At 45.6% G+C, this 12733-nt stretch overlaps 1 protein-coding gene across 2 annotated transcripts in view; it reads right to left on the bottom strand.

The window, feature by feature from the left end:
* Nucleotides 1-971: 971 nt before the first annotated feature.
* Nucleotides 972-12733, bottom strand: part of COQ9 (coenzyme Q9) — a 13828-nt gene continuing 2066 nt past the window's right edge. For both annotated transcript variants that reach the window (XM_002826464.5, XM_054533966.2), the window contains exons 2-9: nt 11033-11201; nt 9306-9441; nt 5592-5734; nt 5223-5307; nt 3876-3980; nt 2511-2666; nt 2132-2185; nt 972-1653 (exon numbers count right to left, since the gene is read on the bottom strand). In XM_002826464.5, the coding sequence (XP_002826510.1) occupies nt 1618-1653; nt 2132-2185; nt 2511-2666; nt 3876-3980; nt 5223-5307; nt 5592-5734; nt 9306-9441; nt 11033-11201 (884 nt within the window). In that variant the 3' untranslated portion in view covers nt 972-1617. The remainder of the gene's footprint in view (nt 1654-2131; nt 2186-2510; nt 2667-3875; nt 3981-5222; nt 5308-5591; nt 5735-9305; nt 9442-11032; nt 11202-12733) is intronic.

Here is a 12733-nt window from a genome sequence, read left to right as displayed (position 1 = left end):
CCCTTGCAGTCTCAAGTCTCAAGACCGTGCACTTCTGAAAACTTCAGGAAAAGATACAATGTTCTTTAACCTAATGCTTCCTCTACAGTCTGTGTAGCTGTGGTGGGTGAGTGGGAGCTCTTTGTCTCTGCATCCCCAGTGTCTGGCAGTGGGCACCATGTGGGGTGCATGCTCAACAAAGAACTACTTAAGTCCCCTAAACAGACTGGAGAGAGGTTTAAATGGGCCTCAAAAAAAGTGGCTGCTGCTCCAACAGAGAAAAGCTCTAAAATAGAACTTGGCAGGAGCTACATTTAAGAGTTGGGAGAAGAGTAATCAGATAAAGAGGAGTTTGCCTTTGCAAAGAGTGACACGTCTTCCTGAAACAGAGGGTGGGCACTGACGGAACCCTGCTCCATAACCTGTGTCATCTTGGTAAATTAAGAATTATGGTTGTCTGCTGAGTGTGAGATGAATGCTATGAAGGAAAAAGGAGAATGCAATGAAAACTGGAACAGCTACTGCAAAAACTTCACAGGATGTCAAGAGATACAAGGAATTGAGAGGTGCAAAAAAGATCCAGTGGAAGACCCACAAGAGATCTGAAATTCAATTAGTTGCTGACTTCCCCCATTAATATTCAGCTGACAGGCAGAAGAGAGCAAAGCAGAAAACAGAGCTAACCAGACGTGCAAAGGGAACCCAGCCAGTGTAGAGGCTGAGAAAATTACTGGGGCTAAAGAATGTACCACTAAAATCATCAGACAAGGGCAGCCAAGGGAGCTAATGGTCTGTGGGAAGGCTTCTGTTACCTGTATTTTACTGATGGGAAGACTTGAGCCCAGAGACACAGAGGTACCATAATCACCACTATGTATTAGGTAGTGGCAGCGCCAGAACACAGGTCTCCTGGCTGCCATAACTTAACCTGTCTCCCTCTGGGGTCCTGGATACCTATCATGATTGATAAGGAAACTAACTACACAATGGGAAACTACTTCAAACATATTTATTATTTTTACAGACTCAAAATACACTAATAATCCTGCAATGCATGCTGGTGTCATGTGACACCAGGCCTGGAATCACACCTCTGTCCAGCAGGCACTTGTCTCCGGTGAGGCAGTTTTCTGAGGGGGCTCCCAGGAGCAGCATCTCAGGACACCTGAGAGGGAGGGGGCTGCAAGGAACACCTCTGTGTGCACATGCCTGTGCTGTGCTGGAGATGAGCTGTCACCTTGAGGTGGCGTCAGACCTTGACTCTGGCTTGGGAGCCCCAAGGTTAAGGGGAGGTTAAGACATGATCAAGGTGCCCATGAGATTGTGACAGGGACATGCTAGGTTTCTGTGGCTTGACTGCTTGGATGAACATCTCATTTTTCAATCACACAGTTGCAGTGCAGAAAGGCATCAGGAGGCTTGGTCTGGTATTAGGAACTGAAGAAGCAGCCCAATCCCTGACCAGAACGGTAGCATCAAATGCCTTGTGGTTTCCAGGTGGCTGTGGTAGTGACTCAGGAGTCCTTTAGTGTGTTCTCATGAACACCAGGTTACATGGATGGCACCTTATACTTTTCAAAGCTCCTTCAATCTGTCCGCTCATTCTCTTCTAGGCATTGTAGCTTACACCCCTTCCTCTCACCGACGCTGGTTTAGACCTGTCAAGTTCTTGAGCTGACATGGGAATGGAAACAAAGAGAATAGTGAGGGCTTACCCTGCCTCTAGACTCTAATAGAAAAGACCTAGCTTTTCTTTTTCTTTCTTTTTTTTCTTTTTTGCATAGAGACAGGGTTTTGCTATGTTGCCCAGACTGTCCTCAAACTCCTGGGCTCAAGCGATCTTCCCAAATCACTGAGATGATATGCATGAGCCACTGCACCTGGCCAAGATCCAGGTTTGCAAGGTGGCAGGTGTGGCTATGATACAGAGACTTGATATACCAGGGTCCCAGGAGTCAGTGATATCTCCTGATGACAGGAAAAAATAAAGAAGTGGGGTTTTTGGAATCAAGACACTAGGGCTGAACCACCGTCAGCCTTATTATTATTGTTTCCAAGTTAGGGCTACAAAATGATGTGAAGTCAGTAACACATGTATCACAGGGCCGGAGTGGGAGAGAGGAGGGGCAGGGATGTACTGGGCAGTACTCACCGTCACTGCTGCACCCATGAGTCCTTGCACCAGTGCCTCTCCTGTGGACTTTACCTAGAAGGAGTCAGTGTCAGGTTCCCTTAGGCCACCAACACAAAGTTAAAGTTGAGACAGGCAGGACAAATCAGGAGGCCTATGAGCCTCAAAAGGTGGAGACAAAGGGGCCACGTTACTGGAAGGAGAGCTTTGGACAACACAATCACAAATGGGCAAAGTGTGCCTCTTAGGGAAGGGCTGGCCTGAGGAAGAACCAGCCAGGCCCCCTGGGAAGGCCCTCAGGACTGTCAGCTGAGGCCAAAAGGAAGCAAGACCAGCTGTGACCTGAGGAGAATAGGTATGCCTTCTAAAGAGGGTTCCCCAATGGTTAGTCCCCAGCTACCTGCTTGGCAGTGTGGCCCATGTTCATTGCATCATTAACCCGGTTTTCCAGGAAGCGCCAAGTGTCCTCAAAGTCTGGAGAGGAGTCCTGCATCATCACCAGCTCTGTCGTGTTGTAGATGGCAGCCAGCATGGCTCGGCGGGTGTACCAGTTAAACTGCAAAGAAACCCACACTACCGCTGTGGGCTGGTGCAAGTCTGAGGCAGTTCCTACCCAAGGCCATGGGAACTCCTGGGTTCCCTCTTGACTACTTCTTTCTCTCACAGATACATCTGGCCCTCTGGACAACACTACCATCTCAAACTTGACTGAGCATCAGAATTACCTACTTGATTAAGAATGCAAGCTCCTGGGCCCAACCTCTTAAGAGCAGAGTTAATGGATCTAAATAAAGTGCCAGGAATCAGGAAACTTACTAAGTATCCCAGATGATTTGGCTACATCCAATCCATTTTGGAACTGCTAGTAGAAAGCCTACATCTTAGGACATCTGAGTCCCAGAAGATGCTGTAATCAGCCAGCTATGACCAAACCTTGGTGTGTTCATCAATAAAGTGAGGGCTGAGACAGGCTCATGGACAGATTACAATACCTGGGCAAAGCTGAGAGTTCAAGTCCCTCAGCAACTTCTGATTGTTCTGGCAAACTACTCTTCAGAGGACCAGCTCAGCTGCTTGGTGTTTTATTCCTTTAATTTCTTTGCTTTCTAATTTCATTTTCCTACCGTCTCTGTTGGCGTTATATTCCCACATGAAGTTTATTAAAACACTTTGTTATAACTATGGTGGGAGTATTTCTGTGCCTCCTCATCCACGATTCCACAAAGTATCATCACATTTTCTTTTATGAAGGTGTATTTTTTAAAATTTCCTACCAGAAATATGATAGCATTAACAAGTCAGATTCTTTCCTGGTGCTGTTTAAAGAGCCTTATTGATCTCTTAGCAAAGCAGGCCAAGATGGGCTGGGGAAGGGAATTTCTTTTTAAAGCAATGGGTGCCTCCATGGCATTTCTTTTTTTCAAAAGAAGAATTTTGCTGCAGAATCTACATCTTAGGAGAGAGGGAAATGATAATAAAATGGCAGCCCAATTAGCTTTTGCCAATGCTAAAGGCTCTCTGACACCTGGTGTCACCACAAGCTGGAAGAAATAATAACTGGTTTGTGGCTAGAATGCTGGTCCCTGAATGAAGATGACCTAGATCCCACTTTGGCTTCTTGATGGACCTTCCTCATACCTTAGATGGGAATGACACTGCAGCCCCCCTGCAGGGGCTTGTGATCAAAGAAATTTCACAAGCTTCTTGAAGAAATGCTTAACACAAGCCTTTCCCAGCCTCCTGTGGGCCTGCAGAAAGCACTCACATCAGTGGACTGGTCCCCAGCGTAATGCCACATGTCATCCACCATGCTGGTGAGCAGGCTCAGGCTGGACGGGATGTTGTGAGGGAGCATGAGAACGCTGAGGGCCTAGGGAGAGAATGGCAGAGGAGTAAGCTCTGCTCACAGGTAATGGTGCATAGTTGACCAGCATCTACCTCTCCAAGAGGTGTATGAGGGGGCCTGCCAAGCTCTGGTTCTCTGAGACCAGCATCTTCACCCACTGGTGTGAGTTCTGGGCAGCTAGCAATGCTGACTACAGCTGAGGAGAGCCAGGGGCATAGCCCTGTCTTATGCAAGCCCAAGCACATTCTCCATCCCTAGCATTTGGAACTGGGAATGCAGAGGGCCAGAGGGTCTCGACTGGTCTAAGCAAGGATGGGCAAAGATGCCCCAGTCTGTCACACAAAGGAAGAAGCAGAGATAGGAGTCCATTCACACACATCAGCTCCTACTGACAAACAGAACAAGGTCCTGCCACTTTACCAATGCTACATCCACTGGGGAGGTGGTCAGAGAGGTCCTGGATTGGCTGTAAGGTTTTCTCTCAGTGAGGTAGCCCAGAAGAAAACACTATGCTGAATCAGGAGGCAGCTGAGGGCCTCATACATGCACTTCCACTGCTTTAACTGCAAGGTGGAGTGAGTCACACTTGGCCTGGGGTTAGGCACCACCATAAGACATTCAGTTCAAATGTCTATCAACTGAATGACTGAAACTACGTGCTTAGTAGTCTTCCAGTTGAGCAAAGGACACAAGATGTCTGAGTCCCTCTCACTTCGGGTGTACTTTCACTCTGTACTTTCTTCACTCAGAGAATGGCCCATACTGTGACATGCTTTAAAACAAAGGAAAAAGGAAGCTTCAAAAAAGGTGAAAAAACCCCTTGCAACGAATATGCCAGTCCCCAAGCATCACATTGACAACTGACAAATCCCAGTCCTTGAGATCTAAAATACCACAGGGCTGTTATTCAAGTGAAGACAGCCAATAAAATCTTGACTCTTCTAACCTCCTGCATGGATTCCTCCTCCCTGCAGAGCTGGTAGCACACTCAGGCCACTAGGAGAACCCCACCCAGGATGGGATCCAGTACCCGGACCACTCACATTTCCAAGAACTGAGACACAGATGGCTCAGAGTCACTCTCTTTGGTATACCCAAGTTTGAAACCCAGTTTCAAACTTCTACCAAGTGTACTAAGTATTCTCGGGTTTACAGAGATTGAGGAACTAAGTTCTGAACAGTGTACAAAGTCATCTGAGTGAAGGTGCTGAGAATGATAAATATTAGGATTATTGTTGCTCTGGGGCCTGGATATGGACTCAGTACCCGGGGCCAGTGCTCAATGTACGGGATCAGCATTCTCAGTCTGGTTTCCACTGCATCCCTCAGGAACTGGTCTGTCTTCCTCTTCCTGGAAGAGGGAAAAGAAAACAGTGTGTCTCTGAGTGAAAGGCAGGGGCTCAGTGCTCCACGGTTTACTCAGCCCTAGGGAGGAGGGTCCCACCAGCACCTGACGCTGGCCTGACTAAAGCTGTCAGAGACAGGCTGCCAGGTTTCAGTCCCATCACAGCAGCAGGGCTGCCCAATGCTGCTCTCTTTGGGTTCTGCTTGGATTGGCCTCCTGGGGATAGCTGGTAGGGCCCAAGTTCCCTGATCCTTAGCTGCCACCCTGAGTAGTAATGCCATGGGACTTACTCCGCCTGGCCCAACTGTACCAGCTTCTGCTCCTCTTCTAGCACATGTGTGAGCCGGGTATTGCACTGGGTCACAAAATGCAGTATTAGCTCACTGCCATCCTTCCCAAACATGCTGGCTGCTGCACTGGAGAGACCCAGAGACTACAAAAGGGGAGACAGAAAACAGAAAAGCGGTGCCCAAGTGTAGGGTACATTTGTTGCCTGTTCATCACTAGAGCCTCTTCCTAGTGACAGCAGCTTGATTTCTTCACTCTGGGTCCATGTGATTTTGGTGAAACTGACCACCACCGGTCCCTCCACCCCGCAAAGCCCCTTGGTGTGTGTGCAAGAGTGGGATCTAGGCTTGAATAACAAGTTCACAGAGACTAGCTCAAGGATGAACATATCAACAGGTCTTCTTTCTTTTTTAGAAACTAAGCCTGCAGCTGCTTTCTCCAACTTTGCACCTAACACATCTAAGGCCAGTCCTTCCATCTGTTGTCCAGATCCCACAATTCTTGCCTTCAAGGAACCTCATCCTCTTGATTTTGACTATTTTCTCTTGTAAATTCACCCTCACTCTTGTTTCTTTCCTTTTTCTTTTTCTTTTTTTTTTTTTTTTTTGAGACAGTGTCTTGCTCTGTCACTCAAGCAGTGGCATGACTGCAGCCTTGACCTCCTGGGCTCAAGCAATCATCCCATCTCAGCCTGGGACCACAGGCATGCGCCACCACATCTGGCTAATTTTTAAATGTTTTTGTAGAGATGGGGTCTCTCCATATTGCCCAGGTTGGCCTCAAACTCCTAGTGTTAAGCAATCCTCCCGCCTCAGCCTCCCCAAGTGCTGGGATTACACATATAAGCCTGGTCCACTCTTGTTTCTGTACTCTTCCCATTTGTGTTCAATCATGTGCAAACTTCCATCTGTTTCTGCTGCTTGGTGCACCCTAGTTCTCTTCTACCCCTCGCAGCCAAACGCCTTGCCACTTCCCCGCCTTCTATGCACACCTCGATCCACTCCAGTTGATTTCTGATCCAGTTCTCCACCCAAACAGTTGTTGCTCCAGTAACCAATGTCTAGCTGCTTAATCCACACTCTCCTGCTTTGCCTCCAACATCAGGATGCTCTGACTTAGACTTGATGGCCCACCCTATTCTACTCTCCCCTTAAATGTCCGCGTTCCTTGAGAGTCTGGACTCCCCTCTCATATGACATTATATTCTTGCCCTGGACAATCTCACTGACTTCCATAATTATTTTTTATATGTATATATATATATATATATACAGTATATATATGCATGCTGATAATGCCCAAATGTGTATCTCTAGTCCAGCTGTTTCCTCCGGTTCCCGACCTGTATGCTTGATGCCTCCACTGGTTGACTCAAAAACTCCTCATACTCAACAAGGATCAAGACTGTACCCTTCCCCAAAGCTGGTCCTCTTCCAATGGCCTTCACCTTAGAAACCACCACCATTGGGTACCCACACATGCAAACTTGCAACTCTGGTGCCATCCTGTCACTCCCTCCCATGTCCAAGCTATTCTTGAACTTACCCACTGCCATTACTCTAAGCCAGACCACCTCATCTCTCCTGTATGTCTGGCAGCAGCCCCCAATGAGTCTCTCTCTGCCTCCAATCCACTTTTCATCCGGCAGCCAAAATGAGCATTTTGAAATGCCAAATTTAATCCAGTATCTTCAATTGTTCTTAGAAGAAAAGCCTGACTCCTCATCATGACCTTTAGGACCTTGCCTGATTTGACCTCAACTGACCTTTCCAGCCTTGTTCATCTCAAGTCTCTCTTCCTGCACTCTCTGCATGGTGGTTCTCTGTGGTTCTTCTAACGTACCATCCTTCTTTTTCTTTCCACCTTGCCTGTGCAGTTTCTGTATTTGGACTTGTCCATCTCCTACCCACAAAGTCAGGTAAAGCCTATTCATTCTTCAATTCTCAGCTCAAAAACCTTTCCTGACCACCCTGTTACCCACCCCATATATGGTGTGAGACAAGGTCTCACTCTGTTGCCCAGGCTGGAGTGCAATGGCATCATTATGGCTCACTGCAGCCTCGACCTACCAGGCTCAAGAGATCCTCCCACCCCAGCCTCCCAGGTAGCTGGGACCACAGGCAAGCACCACCATGCCTGGCTAATTTTTGTATTTTTTGTAGAGATGGGGTCTCTCCCTAGGTTGCCCAGGCTGATCCCAAACTGCTGGGCTCAAGCAATCCCTCTGCCTTGGCCTCCCAAAGTGCTGGGATTATAGGCATGCGCGACTGTGCCCAGCCCTCCAACCCTTTAATAGGACAAATTAAACTATTTGTCATAGTTTAATAGGCAATATGTTTTCTTTTTTTACTGATACACTTAAAAATGGTGCTTCTTACAACCAATGGCATCTTAGAGTCAATGAAATATGGTAGTTTTGATCACAGACAATTCTTGCCAATAGGTTGCCTTTAGAACACAACTCTCAAGAACCAATTCCACGGTTCATTACTTTTATATCTACAAAATAAAGCCACTTCCACCCTATTGAGGGAAAAAAAACAGTCAATCTTGCAGCTGTGACCTGATCTAATGATCGGGTCCCTCCATTATACAGCCCAACAGCACCTTTCCTTGATAGCACTTACCACATCTTCTAAGTAAACATTTGTATATATTTTATTAATGTTGCTAGACTGGAAGCTCAACAAGGGCAAGAAGCAGGTCCATCTTGACCACCTTGACCCCTGTCATGTCCCTTGGACTAGCACACTGCCTAGGGCACATTATATGCTCAATAAACATTTAAAGAATGAATCATATAAAGGGTTTTAATTTGAAAGATCTAGGCATAAATGTTGATAGTATGATCTTTGGTGTGATTATAGGTGTTTTCTACATTCTTTTTTATATTTGTTTGTATTGTTCAGTTTTCACAATGAGCCTACAGTGGAGTCAGAGCACCTGCATTTCACTAATGAGACTTCTGTTACCAAATGTGCATTTGGGAGTTAGAGAAGACAAGGAAATAACAGTTAAATTTCAGTAAAGCAGCAACCTTGCCCATTGTCCATGGGTAGATGCCCTGCAGCAAGCCTGGGATGGAAGATGCAACTCTGTCATCCCCTCAGTCTCTTGGAGGATGGTATCTTGCTATGCTGGAGGATTCTCTACAGCACGGACTGAACATGAGCCTACTGCCTAGTCTAAAGCAGCCGTCTATACTAATGCAGGAAATGCTATTAGAGTTTCTAGGAAAATAAGATGTGTTGGTCTCCAAAGTGGTGCCTTCTTGGGGGTTTTCAAACACCATATGTCATTAATTCTAAGATGCAGATATATTTTTCATTTTAAAAAATCAGTGTGAATCATAGAAGTGCTCTGTCATAGTTCGAAGGGCAGTATGTTTTCTTTTTTACTGATGCATTTAAAAATGGTGCTTCTTACAACCAATGGCGTCTTAGAGTCAATGAAACATGGTAGTTTTGATCACAGACAATTCTTGCCTAATAGATTGCCTTTAGAACACAACTCCCAAGAACCAACTCCATGGTATGTTCTTTATAACTACAAAATAAAGCCAGTTCCACCCTATTGGGGGAAAAAACCCAGTCAATCTTGCAGCTGTGAGGGGCCCTGAGCTAGACTGGAAGAAGGTATGAGGCCCTCCGCTCTGCCTGGTGTGACTCCATCCTGGCTCATCTTAGTCAGGTGGCCCCACCCTCGCCTATACACACCTGGGCTCCTTCTGCAATTGCCTCTGCTGTCCACCCGTGGGCGGGCACAAACTCTAGGGCTGCCGTCAGGATGCGGTGCTGCAGCTGCTCCTCGCTTTCATAGTCCTCCTCCTCCTCGCCGCCCTGGTCTGTATACCTAAGACAAGAGGACACAGCCCAGCATACTTCATCTCCTGGCATGTACAATGGGCATGACCAGAAACTAGGGGCTCTGGATCTCCTCTAAGCACATGCTGGGAAGACATTTACTCTTGTGTCACTATCAATGTGGTTTTTTTGTTTGTTTTTTGTTTTTGAGACAGAGTCTCCCTCTGTCACCCAGGCTGGAGTGCAGTGGCGTGATCTCAGCTCACTACAACCTCCACCTCCTGGGTTCAAGCGAGTCTCCTGCCTCAGCCTCCTGAGTAGATGAGACTACAGGCGTGTGCCACCATGCCTGGCTAATTTTTGTATTTTTAGTAGAGACAGGGTTTCACCATGTTGGCCAAGCTGGTCTTGAACTCCTGACCTCAACTGATCCGCCTGTCTCGGCCTCCCAAAGCTCTGGGATTACAGGCGTGAGCCACCGCGCCCAGCCAGTATCAATGTTTTAATGCCAACAGAGTAAAAACTAGATCATCCTTCCCCTCCCCATAGGCACGGAGAGGAATCCAGCAAATGAGGCCATGTGGTATGAAGGCATTGCTTCACCCTGGAGTTCCCGGTCTTCAGCCCTTAGCACACTGTGCTCCGAGGGTTTCTTCATCTAAACTTACACCAGACTACCTCCCTTAGGGCAGGAGTAATGCTATATTACTCACAGGGCCTGGCATGATAGTAGGGCCTCAAAAAATATTTCTTGAATTGAAATGAAAAGTACTTTAGTTAGGAAATCAGAAAAATGAAAAGGAACACGCTAATTTCAGATACAGAGAAACTTTTCAATGGCAGGATTAGGAAAAAAAACACTAATGGAAATGTAAATTAGTATTACCTTTCTGGAGGGCAACTGGCCCATATAAGTAACAAATCTTTAAATGTACATATCCTTTGACTCAGTGCTCCCACTTCTAAGGAGAGATTCACACACTTTATCACATTATTTCTTATACTAGTGAAGGAAATCTAAATATCCATCAATAAAAGACAGGTTAAATAAATTTCGGCACAGCTATTTGCTGGAATGTTATACAACTATTAAGCTATGAAAAGAAATTACAAATGTACTGTTGAGTGAAAAAACGGGTTCTAGAACAGCATGTAGAGTTTATACACATTATATCTATTCTATACAAAAATTTACATATGAAATAAGCTTAGAGAAACATCTAAAAGGATATTCACAAAAATGTTAGCAGGGTTATCTCTGTAATTTTGGATAAAACTGCTTTATTTTTGTGAACTTCTCTATACTGTTTAGGTGTTTTAGAACAAACAGGCACCAATTTTATAAAAACAATAGGTTCTTTCCTAAGACAGCCTTGGGGCTGGGTGCAGTGGCTCACACCTGTAATCCCAACACTTTTGGAGGTCTAGGCGGAGGACAGCTTGAAACCTAGGAGTTTGAGACCAGTCTGGGCAACGTAGCGACAAGCCATCACTATAAAAAATAAAAAATTCTAAAAAACAAAGATGGCCTTGGAAATTAAGGAAGGTACAAAAGGGGATGGAGAGGAGAGAGGAAGTGAAGGAGGAACAGACATACTGAAGCATGTGAAGTGGCCAGAAACAGGTGGATTGGTGCCTACCTGGGGGGTGAATGAGAAGACTCTGGATCAGGTTTTTCTGCCCCCCGTGTCTCAGAATGCTGCTGAGAAAATGAGTTGGGAGGCTGCTGCTTCTGCTCATCTGAAGACCTTAGCCCCACAGCTGAAGCATGGAAGGCACGTGGCACCAGGGCTTGTCGGCAACGGGCCACTGAAACAGAAACTGGTCAGTCAGGGACATTCAACAGAGAAGACCCGTTCAGACCCAGAGTGGTAACACAGATAAGGAGGAGGAAAAGCAGGCCAGAGACTCCTGTAGAACCACTTATCCAAGTGTTGGGTCCCACACAAAAATATTGGGTAAACCGGGAACTTTGGGACATGAAGTGGTAGCAAAAGTGGTAAGCCAGGAAAAAAGATCTACTTAGCATCTTGACCTGTTTCTACCACTTGTTACCTGGCTGGTAACTGGCAAACAATTTCACCCCAATGTGCAGATTTTTAAATCTGCAAATTTAGAGTAATAATCTCTACTTGCTCAATGAGAGCACTGTGTGGCCCAAACAAAAAGTAAAAGTGGCTTGCAAATGTTACAGATTTATATATATTATGGCAAGAGCTCTGGAATAGTAATTTAATGTCTCAGTCCTACTCCCCCAGTGTTTATATGGTATCTTTGGACAAGTCACTAATCTCTATCTGCTTTCTCATCTGCAATATCTGCAACATCTCCATTTACTTTAAGAAAGATGAGAAGTATATTTCCTAAGCATAAACTCATAGTACTTTTTTATTTCCCAACATTTTTTATTCTAAAAATTTTGTTGTTTTTTTTTTGTCAGAGTCTCACTCTGTCGGCGCAGCTGGAGTGCAGTGAGATTATCTCGGCTCACTGCAACCTCTGCCTCCCAGGCTCAAGTGATTCTCGTGCCTCAGTCTCCCGAATAGCTGGGATCACAGGCACCCGCCACCACTCTCAGGCTCATTTTTGTATTTTTAGTAGAGACGGGGTTTCGCCATGTTGGCCAGGCTGGTCTCAAACTCCTGACCTCAAGTGATCGCCCGTCTTCGCCTCCCAAAGTGCTAGGATTACAGGCGTGAGCCATCATGCCCAGCCTATTATAAAAATTTTCAAACATACAAATTGAAAGAATTATGGAATGAACACCTGTATATCTGCCACTACGTTCAACACATCTGTCATCTTCTTCATTCATCCATCTTGATTTTCAGTGCATTTGTTGCAGATATCAGTATTATTCATCTCTAAACACTTTAGCATGGAAGACTTCTATGTTCACTGTTTTGTTTTTCAGATACCATTTACACACAATGAAATGCATTAATCTTAAGTGTACCATTCTATGAGTTTTGACAAATGTATACACTTGCACAACCTAAACCCAATCTAAACAGAGAACATTACTGTCACCCCAGAAAGTTCCCTTATGCCTTTTCAGTCATTCCCCATTCATACTGTTCTGAATTTTTCACTCTAGGTTAGTTTTTGCTTGTCTTAGTTTTGCCTAAGATTTCATCTACATGTACATGTTTCAGTAAAGTTTCTTTCACTTAGGACTATATATGTGTGTGTGTGTATATATATATATTTATTTATTTTAAGTTTAAATAGAGACAGAGTCTTGCTATGTTGCCCAAGATGGTCTTGAACTCCCCGGCTCAAGCAACCCTCCCACCTCAGCCTCCCAAAGTGCTGGGATTACAGGTGTGAGCCACCACACC

Source organism: Pongo abelii, chromosome 18 (genome assembly GCF_028885655.2).
Source record: "Pongo abelii isolate AG06213 chromosome 18, NHGRI_mPonAbe1-v2.0_pri, whole genome shotgun sequence".
Classification (NCBI taxonomy): domain Eukaryota; kingdom Metazoa; phylum Chordata; class Mammalia; order Primates; family Hominidae; genus Pongo; species Pongo abelii.
Note: the sequence above shows the minus strand (reverse complement) of the source record. Positions and strands in the feature narration are given on the sequence as shown.